The sequence below is a fragment of the Saccostrea cucullata genome, unplaced genomic scaffold (assembly GCF_032062105.1).
Source record: "Saccostrea cucullata isolate Sc308-1 unplaced genomic scaffold, CSIRO_AGI_Scuc_v1 ctg125, whole genome shotgun sequence".
NCBI lineage: Eukaryota > Metazoa > Mollusca > Bivalvia > Ostreida > Ostreidae > Saccostrea > Saccostrea cuccullata.
Window position 1 is genome coordinate 448602 of NW_026936290.1, and position 22521 is coordinate 471122.

The 22521-nt window shown below is 32.9% G+C and overlaps 1 protein-coding gene across 3 annotated transcripts; it reads right to left on the reverse strand.

Moving 5' to 3' along the window:
• Positions 1-376: 376 nt before the first annotated feature.
• On the reverse strand, positions 377-18876 carry LOC134245274 (synaptotagmin-1-like). Of its 3 annotated transcripts, XM_062727577.1 has the most exons (8): positions 18747-18876; positions 18170-18572; positions 13940-14138; positions 5084-5264; positions 2603-2740; positions 1842-2164; positions 1453-1570; positions 379-1069 (listed from the first exon to the last, which is right to left on the reverse strand). In XM_062727577.1, exons 3-8 carry the CDS (start codon positions 14126-14128, stop codon positions 762-764), a joined length of 1257 nt encoding a protein of 418 aa, XP_062583561.1. In that variant the 5' UTR covers positions 14129-14138; positions 18170-18572; positions 18747-18876; the 3' UTR covers positions 379-761. The 3 variants fall into 3 exon arrangements, with proteins under 3 accessions (XP_062583563.1, XP_062583564.1, XP_062583561.1); XM_062727579.1 differs by lacking the exons at positions 13940-14138; positions 18170-18572; positions 18747-18876 and adding an exon at positions 6468-6538 and having other exon boundaries at positions 377-1069; XM_062727580.1 differs by lacking the exons at positions 13940-14138; positions 18170-18572; positions 18747-18876 and adding an exon at positions 13806-13904 and having other exon boundaries at positions 378-1069.
• Positions 18877-22521: the final 3645 nt, after the last annotated feature.

The following is a 22521-nucleotide window of genomic DNA, read 5'->3' on the forward strand; positions in this document are numbered from 1 at the left end:
CACCAATAACTCACGCAAAACATTCCTTAAATATCTTTACTTGAGCGAATAAACTGAACCAGAACCGACTCTCAACTGAAGTAAAAGTAAGTATCTGTTGAGAGCATTTTAAAACTTTATTTTCCCCTTACCACGAACCATATATCTGATATGAATTGAAACTCATTTGCATTCCATTAAAATGTTTCTTCAGCCGGTGGTGTGGAAACAATGGCGACTTCAAGGAACAGTCTCTGTTTTTAATATCTCACTAGGACCAGGTCGCCATATAAAAAAATTACGTTATCGATTCCTCGACAAATCTACAGCTAATCTATGGCAAACTCAGCATATTAATGGATATAGAAGAAAGAAAGTCGTGGATTTGATTTTCTTTATTCATGATACATGAACTTTTCATAAAAATAAAATTATAATTATATATTTTTGCCATTCTCAACATGTACAGATAATATATACTTTCATTTTGTTTTAACAATACAGAAAACACGTGTACTACAAGAAGCGAATGGTGAGGGACCACTGATACGTCCACAGTAATAACCGGTGAACGATACGTCAGGTCGATAAATAACAGGGTTACATTCAGTATCACAATGGATAGAAGGCAAGTACTGGCACACACTATGACACAAACATCACTTTAATATTTAAAAAATCTTTCGCAAGATGGGATATGAAATCACTCTTCATAAAGCACTTTTCTTTTTATGAATGAGATAAAAAAACAAAATTATGATAAAGGGTGGAAAACAAAAAAATTATCGTCTGTAAAGGTGTTGCCACATCGCCATGGACTTCCGGTGGTTATTTAGCATGTCATTCCAATGTTTACCTTCCGCTTCCGGTCTGTTTGGTCCTATAATACACCGTCCAACAAATTCACCGTGACCTATCAGGTCATGGTCAAGCACCGTGACCTCAAGGTTACACTTTGCCAACATGTCTGCTGAAATGTTAAAGGTCAGAGCCTCGTTCCAGACAGGAGCTGTTGTGCTTCTTTTGACAGAAGTTTTCTTTCTTTTGACTTTTTTGCCGTCCACGACGAGTGACACCCGAACGTACGGGTCTGAAAAGGAAAAGTTATTTAATTTAGAGGGTGTTAAATTGTTCTTCACATATTCACCACTAAAATATTTCAAACGTTAAATAGCATGTTTTTCCTTCTCTAAGACATTATAGATGAACAGAATTAATTAAATACTGAGTATATTGAGATAAAGAACATTATTCGAGCTCAGAAGTTCATTAAACAATACAAAATAGGAGCAGAAAAAACACGGACCGCTACAACATCTGAGGTCAGATCAGGTACCATTGAGGAGTGAGCATCCTCTGCCAACATTACTCACGTATTAATGAAAGTTGTGATTAATGAAGACAAAGTGTTGACGACTAAATCTTAGATTAAGAAATAATTTAGAATGTATGAGTTATTTTTATATAACGTACCACAGGATCCGCCCGCCGCGGTCATCACCAGCTCTGTAGCTTTTAACACGACTACCGTAAGTCTCTCTGCCGTGGGGAGATAACTCAGGGATAATAAAATTTCACCCATGTCATTGTGCTGTAAAAATAAAACAGCATTTCATATCACGTGTCAAAAGAGTCTGTCAAATACCTCCACCTGTTGAGCTCAGCTCAGACATACGTTTTTACACATTTCAATGTAAAAACAAAAGAAAACAGACAAAAGAAAAACAAAAAAAAATAATGATTAATATGTCATGACTTATATTTCTACGAAGTATGTTATGAAAATAAATTAAAACTAAGCAAAAATACGTTAGAATTCAAAAAGTCTGAATTATGTATGATATTTATAATTATTGAAGTACCTGACTTTGCTTTTGAATGTCGCACCACATTTCTACGCTGTTTGTAACGTCAACTTGACCCAAATTGACACTAACTTCTCCTAGTGTTTTATGGCGGGAAAATTTATCAAAGTCAAAGACCTGGAAAATCAATGTCCGCTCTTTCACTTCATCAAGTGTCACCGGGAACTTAAAGAATTCATTATAAAACGGATTGTGGGTCCGGCGTTTGACGGATGATTGTCGTATTTTCTCGTCGACTTCCGGAACCATACTAATCCGGATGTAAGGATCGCCAAATCCTCCTTCTTGATCGAGCGATCTGTCCACCACAAGATCTTGAGCTGAAAAAAAAATCCAAATTTAGTTTTTAAAAAATCTCTATCGAGCAGATGGTCCTGTTATTTGAGTTCGATGGATGTTTATAATCCAGTCGGAAATGATGCCAGTCGGAAATGATGAACATAATGTTTACCGTAATGACACTATTTGGAAGTAAACAGAGTAATTCTTTTGATAAGAAAAAAATCATTTGATATTGCCATAAATTGAATGATTGACAGTTATTAAACAATTATTACTGAGTTTTTATTCCACGTGTACGTCATTTTGCTATATGTGTCATTCCAGATTTAATAAAAAGGAAAAACTTCATGGCAATATAAGTATCCGTTTAACTTTTAATAAGTTTTTATAAGTAGAGCACACCAAAGTTCAAGTGTATTCATGTTAATTTACGATATGTATTCTGCGCACCGATTCAGTTAAGTCGGTCGTCTCACCTTCAATAAGATGAACGAGGACATCTGAGGTCCGGAAATCGTATTTGATTCGGATATGAAGTTTCCCCCGGCCCTGCTCCACAGAGGACTGCTGGAGAACTGCGTCCTTCCGGGGATAAAGATCCGGTCTTATAGCACCTGCAGAAAGGTGGATTTGATTTTCTTATCAAACGAAAAATAAATGGATTGGGCAGCAGGTATATTGGCTATGTAAGCCCTCTCAAATGAAAAGTTCCTGAATGTTAAACAATTTTTTCAAAGCAATTTTATGTAAATTTCATTTTTGATACATTCTTCCGTTTATTGAAAATCATTATCGTTGATAAATGTCACACAGAGATGATGGGTATTATATTATAAATAACACATCGCTTTCTACTGAAAACAAAATCCTCATATTCCAGTGATATTCATTCACAAGACTGCTGAGATAAATTTAACTTTTTATTGTCAGGATCTATTTATTATAATAAATGTAGTATTCTTATCTTTCATTTTTTTTTGTAAATTCGACACTTGATTAAGTGCTACTGACATCAAATTATAGCTTACATTCTTTTTTCTATTGCATGAGAGAACAGGGAATTGATATTATTTCATATTATTATTATATTATTATTTGATATTATTTTATTGAAATATATGGATATCAGGAACAGTATTCAAACTCTATAGTCCATAAAACAATACATAATAGAAGTAGAGCAAAAACAGACTTCCAAAACATCAGAGGTGGGATCATGTGCCATAGAGGAGTGAGCGTCCCCTGCCGACCGGTTACACCCGCCGAGTGCTCCTTGTCATGTACGGTAAATAACGGAAAAATCCATCGTCAATTCAGTGTAACAATAAGTATGAAAAACGTTAGTCAGCATTTGACTCAATGATAAATTGTATTTGCTGACAAGGTCATTGTATCGACCATAGCTTAAAAAATGATGCATTTTAACGAGACTGTTGATATCCTTGTGTCATCAACTTATTTGTCAATAATTTACCTAGTTTTAGAAATTGTACATACCGGTACATAGAACATGTTCTTGCGTATCGAATCAGTTGAGAAATATAAACTCCGTATGCCCGTAATGAAGGTATACTGCTGTATAAGTAAGGAAATTTTACGATTGAAAAGTTAAAGTCAACACGTTTATAATAGAACTTGGTTGTTAAATTATCTTTAAGGTCTAATTACCATTAGTGACCCTTAATAAATAAAACGATTCAAAATATAAACAAGAATAGATATGGGTTACCCCATATCCAAAGATATTCGACTTTTAGATTTAATATGCTTATCAGTGTTTATAATGACGTTAATAAAAAAACTGTCATGTCTAGTTACGGAACTGGTGTAAATTTCGTGAGGTCACCCAGTCTCCTAACAAACGGTATGTGTACACATAGGCCTACATGAACCTGTGTCCGCAAGACCAACATTAGCTCGATCTAAACACGTGCGATGGAGCTGTTAAACGCATCCGGCGAGCTCGGAGAAACACGTTTTTTTTGCCGAGAAGTTACGATAGCAGACAAAACTTTTCTTTTCTTAATTAGATCATATGAATATGAATTCTGATTAATAAAAATTATACAATCCCTGTTGAACTATATATAGTTTGTTCTAACATTTGCATCTGCAACAACTTGTGTTTAAAATGGCCGTGTTAGGAAAATCAAGACCAGATCGGAAAATTCTAAACTGAAAACCGTTTTTGTTTTGAAAATTACTGAAATATACTAATTAATGTATTTGTCGCAGAAATTACTTACATTATTCAAGTTCTATATAAAATGGTAGGCCTATGCTGAACTTCAACACGAACCCGAATGTCCGACCCAGTTCTCGTTTTGCTAGCACATTGTTTACAAAGTGTACACACGTGAGCAGAATCCAGCCAGGGATTGAAAATTCCGTCATTTAATAATATACACACACAGAATGATTATTTTTTTCTTAAAAGGAAATTGTATGATAATTAACAGACTATAAACATGTACTTAATACAATTGTTGATATAGTATTATCAATTCATCGGTGAAAAAATATGAATCGAAGAATGACCTAAATATTCTCTATTATCAAACATGTAAAAAAAAAAAAAAAAAGGCTGAGGAGGGAGCGAGCGTAGGAATATTGATATTTTTTATTTGCATTTCGGGGGGAAAGTGATTTTCTAATAATATTTTGACGTTATTTTTTATTTCTTTAACGTATGAAATACACAACTTTACTCTTATCATGAACAATAATGTTGTATCTACTTAATCATGATGGAACTATTTTGGTCGGACCAATTTGTGTGAGCTGCCGCTAAAAACAGTAATATATCTTGCATTAATAGTATGAATTGATCGAATATATTAAAAAAAAGCTTGAAATGCCCTGTTTGTTAGAGAGAAGGCCGCTTTTCTGTATAGTTTTGATAAAATTTTGAGAAATGTAAAAGGGTGCCCAATTGTATGATTTTGAAAACTAATCACCAAAGTTAGGATCAAATATGAGACTATCTGCGCTGGTGTCGCTGCGGGCGCTTATGCTGCTGGTTTCCTCCGTGAACGGGTCACTTTTGATGCTGCCCCTGGACATCGTGGAGATGCTCCCCCGGGACTGGGGACCTGTGGAGGGTTGGACTGGGCGGTGCTCCTTTGTCATAAACGCTTCCTGTTAATATAAACATAAAAACGGTTTATATTTGGAGAATAGACACATGCTTCGTTTGATTACTATTCCTATAAAAGCTCAAGAGTGAAATAACATGACCATTCACATTTTTGCATCAAATTATGTTTTACCCCCTAAATAGTTTTATTTGATGGTGACCTAGACAGATAATCAAAGGCCAATGCCCGACCTACATACACATGGAAACTGGGACATAAAGAGGAGTACAAATCTATGCGGGTCTGTACTTATTTCGCAATCAACAATTAAACGCATTATCTGAATCATAGTAATGACATTTGTAAAAAATTAACCGTCTTTGACTTCATGTAAATCGAACTAACACTATTACTGAGTCATCTGGGTGACATTTCAATGACAAGTAACACAAAATGTCAATTAACTTCGACCACTTAGCTACTCATGAACTGTTAATTGTCGATGACCTGTACCTAATTCAGCGTGCACTCGGACAGTTTTGCTTAACAGTCCCTTATTTAGTACATACACTGGTCAAGTGTAATCTGGTTGTCTTTAAAACTTCAAAAGGCCACAATTCTGACAAAATTCATTAAAATGGAGCAAAATACAATCTTGATCTTAAATTCATCAAGGCACTATCATATATTAAAAATCTCAATGTCCGCATCCTGCACGAGTTCAGGAAAAAAGCGCTAAAAATCAAGTGTGAAGACTGAGAAAGAGAGAGTGGCTGATAATCAATCAGACGAGGAGGAAACAAAGTCGCCTCCGAATTCATTGTTATGGGACGAAATTAAGTATCCATACATATATTTGACCACGGTTTGTGTATTGTCATAACTTGAAGGAGGGTTTAGCTTTCAGAATAACGGTCATCAAAATATTGACCTATACTTGAATCAGAAAGAGTAAGAATTGCGATTAAACATTGATCATTCATTTATCAAACTTTGAAATCTTTTTTTTTTACCCCCCACTGAAATTTCAGAGACACACCGAAGTCTGGGATTCCATGTCCATCATGTATGTTCTAAAAGATAAATACTGTTCATGTTAAATACCCGATTCCTGTCACCCTCTGCTGAATAAATACATGCTTTTGCCCACCTTTCTTCTTTTATAGTATTTTGTGATGTCCTTTGCTGTATTCATATATATGCTTATACTCACATTTCTCCTTCTATAATATTTTTTTTCATATCCTTTACTGTATACACATACCTTTCTCCTCCTATAATATTTTGTGGTATCCTTCATGCCAATGTGACTTAGTTCTGAACCCATGGCGTAACAACAAAATACTGTCTGTTATAGCCAGGCAGTTATTGGATATATAGTTAGTATTGTTTTGACACGTGGGAAGAGAGAAAATGGTATACGTGTAGAGAGGCATGATATATCAAATGTAAGCTTGTATCCAAACATGAAATGTCAACAGGATCAGGATTTCTTACCAAACACCGGCAAAATGAGACAAAATGAGACACTAAAGATAAACAGAAGTGTCGGGTGTGAAAGAATTCAGACCAGCCAACACCAAAAAACGGATCTAAATCCAATCCTTGAGCTATATATTGTATTCTGTAAAAAAAAAAATGTTACACGATTCATAATCTGTTTGTTGACACTTTTCAGTGAATAATGTTAAAAGGATGAATGTCTACAGAATCGCAATTCAGTACTCTGAAAATTATTCTTCCCAGTTATACTCTGAAGTTTACTCTTAAAAAGATTTGTGCAGTTCCTAATTTACAACATCCACAGAGTCTTTGGAGGCCATGACTTCTTTAAAAATGTTGAAATATTGATAGACATTAATTGTGCTCCTTAGCTATCCATCTGACTTACATACCCTTGATGCAGGATTTATGCAAAAAATATGCAAAATAATTTACACAACAATTCCGTCAATAAATTTTGAACGATGGATCCTTTGCCTAAAATCATTTACAAAATAAAATTGGTGAGTTGTGAGTTGATGCCGAGGAAGAAGGGGTCTTCAGTTATTAAATTAAAAAAATTCTTTTGTTCCCTCATCCTTCATCTAAGAATTGTAGAAAAGAAGTTGTAGATGATTATAGGTTTCGAAAATTGTATGTCCTAGACTGGGGTTTTTCATCAATACAAAAATCACATTGAATGTAATACAAATGCAACTCTTAATGTATAAGTTCAATTATTTAAACTACATTTTCATGACCAAAATTTTTAAATAAGAATAAAATGCTGACTGACGTTTTTCATACTAATTGTTAGTCCATTATTTATACGATGAATTGACGAAGGATTTTTTAGTTATTTCCCGATCATGACAAGGAGCACACGGCGGGTGTGACCGGTCAGCAGGGAATCCTCACTCCTCTATGGCATCTGATCCCACCTCTGATGTTTTGGAGGTCTGTGTCTGCTCTGCTCCTATTTTGCATTGTTTTATGGACTTTGATATTGAATACTGTCCGTTATTTCCATATCCTTCATGCATAAAACAACCAAATACATTTTCATACTTCAATATTACTGATTCTCTCCTTCTGTCAATTGATTTGAGGAAATAAGGGCACTCAAACAAACAAATAGGCAGAAGCGTGCTTGGTATTTTAACAAAGAGAACACTGCTATTCAATTTGTTGTTGTAACCTCCACCCCCAACCCCTTCCATTGCAACAAACACAGAACAACCAAAATTATTTTCTTAGTTGTTTTGTTTTAGTAGAAAAATTCATAACTCAATTTTTAATATATCATAGAGTTTATGTTACGTTAAACTAATTATCTAATTTTGTTGTGTTTACGTTTACTTTTACCTAGTGTTATCCGATTAAACTTGCGCATTCAGATACTAATGCATTGAAAAAGAGTACTAATAGTAGTATGCCTAGCTGGTGGTAATCCTTAAAGTGATAAATATTTTAAACCCAATCCTATAACTCACAGTTTCCTATTTTTTTTCGTGACTCTAACAAAACTGTGTTAAACACTAACAGTGATCAAATTCGTATTATCACACGTGTTGTAGTAACCACATGTTTGATTTTTAATGCTTCTCGTGACTTACATAGGTGGGATACCATTTTAATACTGAAATATTTGTGATTGAAGTAGATTTTATCTTATTAAAGGCGTGTAGACACTGTTAAAAATGCATTTTAAGATATTTAATAAAATATTATAAAGGTCTGCTTTAAAAGCTCTTTAATAAGGAAGTTATCAAAACTATGGATTTCGGGACATATATTCTTGCACTTTCACGAAGTAAAATTTATCCGAAACAGTTTAGGGAAGTAGAACTAAAGAAATGATATAACAATTTTAATCCTGAAACTTCAGAATAAAAAGTCTGGAAAGTCTGGAAAGCTAGGCAACTCATCAAATTTAATTGTCCGTGCTCGGTGATGTATGCAGTTTAAGCAAATTAACAAATTACAAAACACAGATGTTTGACGTGATGAGATGTCATTGTGAATTTTAATAATATTCATAATAATATTCATGTAAGTTCAATTCATTCATCTCAATTTTCATGACTAAAATTTCATAGATGTATTGATAAATTTAAAAGTACAAAAGAAAAGTTTGATGTTATATACCCCTCTAATGCTTAGTATAGAATATATTTCCTTCTTTTGTTCTAACAAAAACGTTAGGGAGAAACAAAATTTTTGTCATTATTGTAGGAATACATGTATGTGTTTTTTATCCAATTAAGGACATACGCAAGGTACCTTACCTACTGATAATTTTTCAAGATATTCTTAATTTAAACTTATGATACCATTACATGTTCTTAGACAAAAAATCAGCATGTGTTACCAGGGGTTTTGAAAAGATATCAAGTTTTGAAAAAAATTTCATTAATCAAAGAAAAATGTACAAAAATTACAAAACATAAATTCCAGATTTTTTTTCATCAAAAATTGTTTTAGAAGAGGTGTACAGATCCATATACAGACATAAAAAATATTGCACACAGGTCCTTCATTTAGTGGAACTCTTCAACTCCAGGGAAGAACCCAATAAAGTTCAAACTACGTTGCGTATGACCTTAACTGTAACTCAGAACATGCTATAAAAATTACCCTTTTTAAAATTCCCATTTATTTCTAAAAAAAACTAAATTCTCGTGCACAGCCTTTAAAATCTCCACTTCATTCATATTTTAGTGTGAGGATAATGAATTGGAAAGAGTTGGCTGGGAACATGACTCTGGTGTGATTACCTGTCAAGTTATCTTATTCTGAATACAGTTTTATTTTTTATCCATCATAATACTAGTCAAAACGTGATAAACAATGGGTTGTGGTGTTATGTTTTGGTGGTATAAAAGAATTTGGAAAACACATAAGGCCTTTTAAGTTTAAGTACAAGTTTCTTATTAACCACTTGTTTCGTTCTACACTAGATGTAGCTTACACTCGTTGATCTTGATATTTGCAGACAAAAATTAATTAATAAAAAATTAACATGTTTAAATCCGAACAAGACAAAGATGCAAATTAATTGTTTGATTTTGTGGAAGTTAAGTGTAATATATGGAAATAACGAACAGTATTCAAATACTCTGAAGTTGACATCAAAAAAGATACCTGAGTTTCTGATTGACAATATCTATGTGGTTTTTGGAGACCAGTTCTTCCAACAATCTATTGGAATTCCAGTGGGTACAAATTGCGCTCTGTTATTAGCAGGTCTGCTTTTATATTCATATGAAGCAGAATGTGAAAACACTGTCTGTGGCCTTCAACTCATTATTTTGATATATCGACGACGTATTGTCAATTAACAATGGCAATTTCCATTCCTATGAAGATACGATATATCCTGGTGAGCTTGAGATAAAAGATACCACAGAGTCTTACACATCTGTTTCATAGTTGGATATTTTACTTGAAAAAGACGATAATGGTAATCTAACAACCAAGCTCTATGACAAACGTGATGAATTTTACTTTTCTATCGTCAACTTCCCTTACAATGTACTTATGCAGCAATATACCTTCATCACCTGTATACGGCGTTTATATATCTCAGTTGATTCGATACGCAAGAGCATGCTCTACGTATGAACAATATCTAAAAAGAGGTAAATTATTGACAAACAAGTTGATGAAACAAGAATATCAGCACTCTCGTTTAAAGACATCATTTCGTAAGTTCTTTTGGTCGATACAAAGACATTGTCAACCAATACAGTTTATCATTGAGTCAAATGCTGACTGACTTTTTCATATCAATTGTTAGTCCATTTATACACTGAATTGACGACGGATTTTTCCGTTGTTTCCCGATCATGACAAGTGGCACACGGCGGGTGTGACCTGTTAGCAGGGGATGCTCTCTCCTCTATTGCACCTGATCCCACCTCTGATGTTGGAGATCCGTGTTTTCTCTGCTCCCATTTTGTATTGTTTTATGGACTTTAATATTGAATACTGTTCGATATCTCCATATCCTTCCATCAAGCTCAAAAATCCATCAAACAATACAAATTTTGACGCAGAGCCGGACCTCTAAAACGTTAGAGGTTGGATCAGGTGCCATTGAGAAGTGATCATCTTCTGCAGATTATTCTATAAGCCCCTCTTTCTTTCTGTAACATACCTGTTGTAAATCATAGAACTTTAAGGTCCATTGATTCTCTAGCAAGAGATAACTCTTAATGACATATATAATTGCCTATAGTTTTCAAAGCTGAGCCACTTTTGACCGAATTTGATCAGCTAGTTATTCTACAATAGCTTTTATTTACTTATATAATACATTCTTTTGAAGATCATGAGATACAGCAACATTTTTTTTTTGAATGAGCAGAGGGTTTTTGATTTTGAAGCGATAAAAAGAGAGATTTTGATTGTTCTATGCATTTGTCCCTCCTATCTTGACTTTCCAGAATAAAATATAATTTAATTCTAATTTAGAAAACAACTACGTATTATGCAGTAAATTATCGCAATATGTCTGTAAACAAATTATTATACCAATTAGTTTTAAATAAAACATACTGTTGTTTATGGAAATCATACAACAAGAAACAAAGAGAATGGTGACTGAGATCTTTGAGTTAAAATGAAATAATTGGAGATAATGAAGTTTCTGAGCTCAAAAATCTATAAAACATTACAAAACATAAGCAGAAGAAACACGGACCTCTAAAACATCAGAGGTTGGATTAGGTGCCATAGAGTGAGCATCCCCTACCAACCGGTCACACTCGCCATGTGCTCCTTGCCATGTTCAGGAAAAAAACGGAAATGTCCGTAAACAATTCAGTGTGTAAATAATGGCCTAACAATCAGTTTATGAAAAAGTCAGTCAGCATTTGGCGTATACTCTTGGATTGTGTTTGCTGACAAGGTCTTTGTATCGACCATAAAACTTACGAAATAATAACTTTAAACGAAAACTGCTGATATTCTTGTTTCATAAAATTGTTTGTCAATTACCCCGTTTTAGAAATTGGTCATACGTAGAACATGCTCTGTGTTTCGAATCAACTGAGAGATATAAACTCAATATGCAGGTGACAAGGGTGTTGCGTAAGTAAGGGAAGTTGACGATTGGAAGTTAAAGTCATCACGTTTATCATTAGCTTTGTTGTTAGATAACCATTGACGTCTTTTTCTAGTAAAATACCACAATATGAAACATATGTGTCAGACTCTGTGGTATCTTTTATTTCCACTTCACCGGGATATATCATAAGAATGGAAATAGTAATTGACAATACCTCGTCGATAAAAAAAAACATTGTTCTTTTAATAGGCAACCGAATATTGGTTTCAAGTTTTCAAGATAAATATTTGGCAATTTTTTCCCAAATATTGAGTTTCAGCTAGATAATTTGTGAAATGTTGAATTAATACGAGAGCTTTTTGAAATAGTTGTATTATCAATTTGTTTGTAAATAGATTTCCTGGTTTTTTTCCTTTTTCTTTTTTTTTTTTGGAAAATTCGTACGTAGAAAATATTCTTGTTCATAAGTAAAGTGGGCGCAATGAACTCCATATGCACTTAAGAAATGTTATATACATGTAATACATAGAAATATTATATAAAATAAACAAAGGGAGTTTATTTATATTCAGATTTATGTAAAAAGTGTGTTGTCATATTACAAGCTGTTTGTTTGTATGTTGTGTAAGGTCACTCTTGAGAATTTTTCACACATGTGGAGACGCCACCACTTGCCGGTGGAGAGCTGCAAATTTTGTCCTTTACTCGGAACAAATGGCCATTGAGCAGGGAGAAATCTTTTCCTGCCAGTGCCTACTTCGACACGGGACCTCGGTTCATACGGTCTCATCCGAAGGACCGGTCTCTTCGTCCCATAGTGAGGATCTACTTTGCCACTCCAGAACAGACTCTATAAGCACTGCGCCACGCAGGAGACGATTTTCCAAGTAAATTATACATTACATGAAACAAATGTGTGAGACTCTGCAGTTTCTTTTATTTCGAGTTAAAACAGAAATATTAATTGAATTAATGTTGGAATGAAAAGGAATATGGAAAATTGATAAAACGTCGTCGATATATCAAAATATAGAGCTGGAGGTCAAAGCAAGACACCTGATTTTCATGTGGAAGTATTTGAATGAGGTATTTTTGTGAACGTTTTCAGATATTAAAGTCAGTATAATTTGGCCTCCAAAGACAGCAAAGATATCCAAGCAACCTTTGAAAATTAACTTCGGGTACGTAACTGTACAATCAGAATGTATTTAAACAAAATAATTTGCCAATAAACACAGACAAGGTATTTAAATTCAATGGTTCCACATTTCGATAAAAAAAACAACAGCTGACTTTGGAATTCAAAATCCTGATGGAATTTAATTTATTCGTGGCGAAATGATTGTTTGGTTTGGAGAGAAAAAGCGGGCGGTGAATGCAGAATCATCCCTAAAGTCGCTTTGCCTGTTGCAAAATGTATATGACATTGCTCCAAAATTGAGCAAGACCAAGGTCTTTTCAGAGTTTGATGCTAGCAATGTATTCGGGTCCCCCTAGCTCCAGAGAGTTGTCACCTTTCTGTATTCAATACTCCTTTATGACGATACTGATTTTAGTGGGTATCTTTCGGAATATTTCAGCTCTTGAAATATTTCATCAACCTTCTTAATCTCGCATGTTCGAGATATAAATTGATAGAGCAGTCATATTTCAGCACCCATTAACACTTAAACTGTAGATAGGACTAAGGAACCATCATCTTCTGCAACTTGCTACGAAACAAAGCAATCAGGAAGAATTTCCATTCTAAGTTGTAAAATTTTTATGCAAGATTTTTAGCTTATTAAGCTAATTAGTACCAAGGTTGGAATTTTTTTACCTATAGAGAATATAATTTATATGAAGATCCAAGATGCTTCAAGAGAATAACTTACCTTTGACACTTTAATCATTGTATATTAGCTAGACTTAAGGTCATCATTAAATTGTGATGCTTTAAGAATCATAAGTATTTGTTCGTCTTTCAGAACCAATTATCAAACAAAACCACTGTATTCATTCAAATAACCTTACAGGTGATAGACGTTCTGCCATCTCAAAGTAACTTACTCCTAGAGAATCTGAGGAAGCTGATTATTAAAGGAATTGGGTTTTTGTGAAGCTTTAGGGATCGTCAACCTGTTTCTGTTGTGTTCTGTTGCTATATGACATAAGTAACTAAATCTTATAGCGTGTTCAATTACCTGGGAGGCGGTAGAAATGGACATCAGAGATGGTGGTTTGTAGTCTCCAACAGCGTCATATCCGTTGAATGACGTAATATTTTGCCTGTGTTTCCTGTTCCGGTACACTCTACACAATACAAAACAGACCACGCCCGCTACAACACCAGCCAGACCCAGGACGACGCCGAGAACGACGGCGGTTGTCATCGTCTACTTCCTGTAACACAATCGTAGAACGCTTGTTTACTGTATACTGGCAAATACCCGGTAATTTACTGAGGGCTTTCAGTATAATGATATTTGATTATTATTTGCATCGATACACCATCCCGATTTCATAGATTTTTTTTTAGAATAGGGAAATATCTGTAAACATATTATGGTACTTATCAACTTTCTGAAGAAATGAATCTTTTATAATTAATAAGAGATGATATATTCTTCGAGCTACTGGTTCAATCTTTTGAATTCATTTCTTTCTTTTCACTTCTTATAAATAACAGCTTTTCGGCCAGCTATAAAAATTGTGTTGTCACAAAATTACAGAGAACTGATTCCCAATGTACTGCATGTACTCCTTTGTAGCATCAAATTAGAACCAATTTATACAGTATATACAGAAAATATTGGAAAAAATTAGACGAAGGCCTACAATAGAAGGAAATTCTATGAAAGACTTTAATTCATTTTTTTTACCTAAAATAATTCACATGGTACATTGCAATGTAATTGCAAAATTGTTCAACAATGACTGTTTTGTTACCTTTTTGATAAAATCTTCGTTTTATGGAATCACTAAGCTTTTGTTACTCTAAATCAAAGTAAACAATCATTTTTATGACGCTATTATTAACATGTCGTATGTCGTATCCTGTTTATGTTCTTTGGAAACCACGAACTCTCTGTTTATGAATTCTAGATCTGGCTATAAATAGACCGTAAAATGGCGCCAGTCCTTCCTGTCCAACGAGTCCGTTTCCTTCACGTAATTGACATGATCACAAACTCCAGAATAAAGGATTGGATATAAAGTGATCACAGTTTCTATGTACCAACAATCGTTTGATTTATTTGATGTGCGTTATTCTTTTACTTGATAAACCCATGACTTTATTATTGTTTTTGAACAACATGAAAGGAACATTGACATCGATAACGAAGGGTAGTGCACCGCCGTAGATATAATCGTTATTTTATTTTATAAGATGTCGTTATTGGTATGGCTTTTCCATTCATTCTTTTCAAAGCTATAGAAAGGGCAACATTATAATTTGATAATGAAAATTGTGCATTAAATAACGTAACATAATGATTAATTGGGCATGGGTGATGGGAAATTACTTTCGACAAAACTGCATGTTTCTTTTAATTTTCTCTTGTGTGCATATCTGTGTAACCAAATGCAAGAATTGGGGACGGGTTTTGTTAAAAACAAGTAAGTAGGGGCTGCCCCTCTCAACCCGGATACTACATGCAGGTGCGTAAAAATGTTATACCCTGAGTCTGTGGAAGATAAAAAAGACAAATTTGAATTTTGTTAAATGAAAACATTTTTGGGGTCTTGAAAAACAAGAAAAGTGGACAACAAGTATAAGATGAACGAACACCAGAGAAAATAATATGTGATAGAAATAGGTTAATAGCCGTTTGAGCAAACCTTTTTTAATTACATATAGGTATATACATGCATGTATATAAAAATGAAGCATATTCAAAGAGGTATGTTGGAAAAAAAAACATGTATTCTTGTCAGAAATATTCAACAGAGGACCATATGCCAAACTGTCAGCTTTAAAACATTTAATGTTAAATGAGATAAAATAATTCAATCTTAATTTTTGAGTATTTTTCCCCTTATACTTGATATACTTATCATATACTATTACATTAAGAACCTAGAAAAAATTTAATTCGGGTCTCAGTTCATTTTTATCGAAAAAGGATGCTTTTTTATCAGTTCTATTTGATTACAAATAGGTTCCCATTATTGAATATCAACTTTTCAGACCAAAAATATATACCTTGATCACACTCAACCTTCATTTCCGGAAAAGTTCTAAAACGGAAGTAATCCGAAAAAGGTCGATTTAAGGGGGGACCTATGTCGTTTTACGTCAAAGCAGCGTTATTTGACGTCACAATAGCGACGTTTTTTTTACCGCTGACTTTTGCAACTGTGATTATAGGCATAACATTGTTATTAATCAGTAACGTACACAGTTTACAAAAAGAAATTTTTTCATGTATTTATGACAGTTTTATTTGATTTATGAAGATTGTTAATATTAGAATTCCATTCCTTTGGTTGATAATTCATAGCAATTTCAGTTGTGAAGAAATACCTCCGTGATATGCTGATATAAAAATGCAAAAAATATAAGATAAAATTTAGCAAAGACAGCGGCATCAGGGAAATATGTTTAATTTTTTTATTACCATTAATTGTATTTTCTGCATAAAACTAAGAAAAATTAAGAAATGTACTTGTACCTATATTTAATTACTGATTTATAGTGTATGTAGATTTTATTGTATAAAGTCATTCCTAGGTTCTATTAGGTGTTGGTTGTTGATGGGAAAAAAGGGGGGGGGGCAGAATGATTAGAATGAAGAAGAAAAAAGTTTATCTATTTAAATTATTTATTATCAAAACAAAATAATCGTTTTTGCAAAATAGTTTAATATTCAGATGTTTGTCAGTGCTAACTTACTTTTTTTTAGTGCAGAAAGGTCAATATTCATTACAGAAGAGTACAAAAATAAAAGAAAACGTCATATTTCTCGTTTATTTTATCATAAAGGTATACTTTTTTCTTTGTTAGAATATTGAGAGGGGTCATGTCTTTCAAAAAATATGAATTACAACATTTTCACACAAAGACTTTTTAAGATATTACCTGTTACGCATGTCGGAATTGTAAAAAATACGACAAGAAAAACGGGGTGATACTTACATTGTGCTTCTTGATAATTTTTCATGCAAGATGAATTGCAATGATTTTGCCTTCATTTTAAAGATACAAGTCATATAAATTAAATACATGTTGATTTCGAATGTGATTTGACATTTTTGATTCTTTTTAGCGCATATTTGGAGTAGAACAATAATGTCTGAAAATAATCTATTTTTAGCATTTCACACTGTTTTTCCACGTGCTCCTGTGTAAAAATAAGCATATAAAGGTATTGTTTTTAATACCTTAAAAATAAAAGGAAGTGGTCAGGAAAGAGATGTCAAAGTTTTGAAAATTTCACACAAAGACTTTTCGGACATAGGTCCCCCCTTAATATCAATGGCTTCTGTTCATGATTGACAAGAATTAGGTTAGACCCTGGAACATCATCCAGGCTTTTACAGCTCTCTTGCACACACAAGGCTTTGTGTATTGGGAAAGTCATTCTAATTGTAAATCAGTCAAGGTGGGAGTGGTCTCCCCTGATCTTATAACAAAACTATGTTGACCTTATGGCCCTGTTTTTCTTTCTTCCAGATAAGATCCCCCAAATTGTATAAAAAATAATTTTCTTTTATTAAAAAAGTGATGGACTTAAGATCAATATACAAAAAAAAAATTTGACAACCTTAACTTATTTTCCTTCTAGAAATAACTATTGATATCAAACATTGTTTTGAATTTCAGTTTTATATTGGTCTACTTAATATAGCTATACATAATATGCATGATAGATTTTTAACATTAACGTGAGAATATATTAATGGATTTGACATGATTTTAATCCACTTTATATGTGACAGATTATGAATGGAACATTTCTGTGGAGCTATTAAATTTCGCAGCAGTTGATTAAGCAGAAGCCGATCGAAGTGGTGTACATCTCTCACGCGCTGTTGTAATAGAGATTTTGTCCCCGGAAGGCGAACATCAGTCGTCCTTCGCTGCGGACATTATTCGTAATTTGTCAGAGCTTTACATTGGGGAAATGGACCGAAGCAAATGCGTTTAAATGATGCAGAGAGATTTACAAATAAACCAGCTTCCAACAGCTCTTCCGAATAATGTATTCTCAATGTTATTAACAAAATTTACAAACAAACAAAATAGAGAGAAAAAGATAAAATAAAAAGATTTTTAAAAAATACAATGATGTTGTATCAATCACTGAATGGAATTTAACAATCAGAGAATCTGATATCATAATTCAGATTACTCCAAAAGAGTGCCTAATTACTAACACGTAAGAAGTCAACATGGTAAAAAATAAACCCCTCTTCAGACTGTTTCTTACCTTTGTTTACCTGAATAAATCCTGGGAATCATTTCCTCCACCACAAAGCTCAAAATCTCGAATATCAAATCTCGAGAGAATTCATTATCACGTACACAAGTACATGACGTGGGGAGACCGAAAGGAAATGCCAATTGATAACTCTTTCTTCAGCATCCAGGTGAGTCGTATCTTGCTCTACGTGATATAAAATCTGAAGACTCCTGTCGACATGAAGTCGGCTTGGTCGGCTAAGAGCAGCCCCTGTGAAGACCGCCTATAGAAGCTGTCGTTAGCGAGTGGGCATTGAATCAATGACAAGTCTTTGTGCGGATCGGTAGCGATGACTTCGCTACATTGGCACCTCTTCCATTCGTATTACCACGCACCGAAGGCCTTTGCCCCCCAAAGAACAAATATACACCTGTAAAAATGATATTAAGTAATTCTTTTAATGAAATTAAATTCTTAACAGTATAAATCAAAATTTGCATTTACTATGAAAGTGTTCCATTCTATGAATTTTAATTGTTTTTCAAATTTATTTCCATAACCGCTTGATGCTGTATTAAATGCATTGATACATATGTCCACTCACGTGTGTTGACGGTCAGGGTTTACGAGCATTCACACTTCTGTTAAATCCAATTCATTCACAGCATCAATCGTTTGACAGACCTTTCTTGGTTTCTAGGCTTTGCTAGTCGATGGGTCGATCGCAGAATGCCAGGTTTAATGTCCGCACCACGTTATTATCAGCTCTTACTAGTTGGAGCTAAAGGAGATCATTATACACCAGTTGATTGTAACATCGCAAAAACCACTAGTCTCTACACGCTTTATTTCTCAAACAACTGCTCTGCCATCTGTGGTCAGTTCATTTATCTGATTTTGTTTCAATTAGTTTTCAATCACTCAACAAACACAATGAAAGAATTTCTGTCCAAAAATTTTTTTTTAATTTTTTTTATTGAATCATTGATTATTGATATTTGTTCCAAATTGCACTTAAGATTAAGAACAAAAAAAGAAGAAAGGTCAACGGCAAACAGAAATAGCAGTTCTCAGAATAAGAGACAATGAGGCATATAAGAAACCAAATAATTATACAATATGTATTTCAGTACACCTACGATTTAATTATCCTTTGCATAAAATCCTCTTTATTGAGCGTATAATGGCTTGGTTGTAGCATGAAATCTGACGACTTGTATGTCTGTTAATTACATCATCCTATACATATAGTTATTGATTACCTTTCAAAGGTGTAAATGAAAAAGATGGATTTCATGAGCAGTGTGAAGGCTACCTATTAGAACCAATATTATCAGATTATACTATGACAACTGGGATCGTTGCCGAGAATAATGAAGCCCTCTTTAGTTGTAGAAAGGTTTCTGCTGATCATAATGCAACACAACCCCCAACACCCATCAACATTCCTCTTAAAATGATTAATTTGAGTAATTATGTAACGATTAAAATGCATATTTTATATACAGAATATAAAAAATTATTATATTTTGTTTCGTCAGCAGAATCTAATTGACACGGTAAATATAACTAATACTAGTATTCTTAATTTAAAAAAAAGGTCCAGTCTCATAATTTGCAACCATATTTCACACTGGTGTCCACACCATGTATTCCATTAATTAATAATTAATTCAGAAAAATTAATAATTTAATTAATTAATTAAATAATCGGCTTTTGTTTCCAAGTTTTTTCATTGAAAAGAAAAAGGACAGAACCTCTACTTGACATTTGATTTTCTAACCTGAAATATATGGAGATAAAGAACAGTATTCAAGATCAAAAGTCCATAAAACAATACAAATTAGTAGCATAACAAACACTGACCTCCAAAACACCAGAGGTGGGATCAGGTGCCATGGAGGAGTGAGCATCCCCTGCATACCGGTCACACCCGCCGTGTGCTCCTTGTCATGATCGGAAAATAACGGAATCGAATTACTCAAAAGTACAGAGAGCCGGGCTCATTTACAGAGTAAAATGAATTTCTTACATGATCATACGTTTATATTGTATTAACAGATAAATAACAAGAATATCAGATTAAAAATTCTGATGAAAAAATTATTTTAAAACTAGCAATAAAAATTATAAGACACTGACAGTGAGTTTTCGATTCAAATACCACGGTCCGATTTTGTCAGAATCAAAATTTATCTGGTACTACGGCTGAATGTAAACAAACAGGCCAGTCTGGTTCGAGCCCTCTCCTGTTTTTCCTCGTTAGTGTAGAGAACTACAAAAACACTGATTATCAGAAATCCTTACGCTAATAAACTATGTTCTTTGACTTAAGACTGAATTTTTCGAAGTCATTACTAATAATGTTTATTTATTTAGATAAAACTTCGTTTTATTTATGTTGCTTTATTTAGCGTTTGTATTATCTCAGAAGCGGTTGAGAGTAAGAACTATATTTTTACACGTAACTTTAAAATGGCGACTATATATGGGGTTGACATCCTGTCATAAGCCCGGCTAAAAATCTGTCGTCAATTCAGAGTATAAATAATGGACTAACAAATAGTATGAAACACGTCAGTCAGCATTTGTCATGAAAAAAAATCCTTGACATGATAGTACAATGTATGTGATTTGAGGAGAATGAAAACCAAATATTCCTCTGTCTCCAATAATTCAGCAATGAAATTTAAAGTAGAATGATGAATTAAACGATCAATGTCTACTGGACCCAGTTGTAAAAGCATTTAACAATATTAACTTTGTGAGGTTCATTATTTTAAACTTTTTATATTAGAGGATCTGAAATATAATTTTGAAATTGATAATCAAAATCATACACACAGCTACCTTTCTACGGAGAAAAGTCTTCAAACTCTTATGACTGTTTTAAATATTTTCAATATTCCCATCAATCAAATTAAATGTGAATAAAAAGATCTGAACTCGATTAAACTACATTAAATTACTACAGACAAATATAGATATCGAGTTAAGAAAAAAATACACTAAAAGTAGTGTACTATTACTTAAAAAATCTAAGGATCTCTAGGAAAATTTTAACTCACAAAATTGTGCCAAAACTAATAACATTTTATTATTCAATTATATGCAACCATTCCCAAGATAAAATCTAATAAATATAAGTCCGGGTATTGGGATATTGAGACATCTTCAACAACTATGTTTTCCACTAAAATGGAAATCTTAAATTCACTTACCTTTTCATTAGTGGCTTTAAAACTATTTTGAAAAAAGAAAACAATCTGATTGTACATACATATTCCGAAGATGATATTCCAAAATAGACACCTCAACTCCAGCATTTAAAAAAAATATAGTACCTCAACGAAGAATCAGAATGGTTTAAAAACTAAATTTTCTAGACGACCATTCATACTATTTAATAAATTAATTTTATAGGTAAGCTAAAACAAAGCTTGAAAATTAACAGTTGTTCAATAACCAGCATCCCTGAATTGTAATCGATCTTCGATTTACAATATTAAATTGCTTGTGAGTAATCATGAATGATTCCAGACTGTACACTTGGGAAGAAGTCTAAATTCTATGGAATAAAAATTTTTTTTTATAATATTATACATATACATACTGAATACGTATGGCATTTCAAACATTGCAATAAATGACCTTTTCAATTTCTATTGTATAATTTTCTTTTTGTATTGTAAAAGTTTTATTCATATTCAATAATTTTCCATTTATATTGTATAATTTTAAATTTGTATTGTATAATTTTCCATTTTGGATTATGCATTTTTTCTATAATTTTCAATTGTATTGTATGATTTTCCATTTGAATTGTATGATTTTCCATTTGTATCGTATGATTTTTTTCATTTGAATTGTATGATTTTTCATTGGGTTTGTGTTTTTTCTATCTGTATTCTATAATTCCCTATTTTCTATTTGTATTGTAAAAAATCATTTGTATTGTATAATTTTTATTCGTATTCTATATTTTCTATTTGCATTGTATAACTTTTACTGGTATTCTATATTTTCCATCTGCATTGTTTAATTTTTATTTGTATATATTTTCCATTTGCATTATATAATTTCTTATTTGTATTCTATAATTTCTTATTTGTACTCTATAATACCTTATTTATATTTGATTATTTTTCATTTTTTCTGTCTTTTTTCTGAAAAAGTGAGAAATCAGGAAAAATCTTTGCAGGCAAATATGTACTTTTAGTGAATACATTTTATATAATTAATTGAAAAAATGTTCGAAAATGGAGAAAAGGTCATAATTATTCAGCAACATGCTTTTAGAATACACTCAATTCATGGCGTTTAATTTCATTTCAGATGATAAATGTCAAAGTATTCACATTTACAGACCAGAACATGT

Bases quoted from the DNA above. Each gene is read 5' to 3' on its own strand.
- LOC134245274 (XM_062727577.1), bottom strand. From the start codon at position 14,128: ATGACAACCGCCGTCGTTCTCGGCGTCGTCCTGGGTCTGGCTGGTGTT. The intron at 2,741-5,083 runs GTGATTAGTTTT...ACCTTTCTGCAG, and splicing joins CATATTTGATCCTAACTTTG to GTGCTATAAGACCGGATCTT. The intron at 1,070-1,452 runs GTACGTTATATA...TTTCCTTTTCAG, and splicing joins CGCGGCGGGCGGATCCTGTG to ACCCGTACGTTCGGGTGTCA.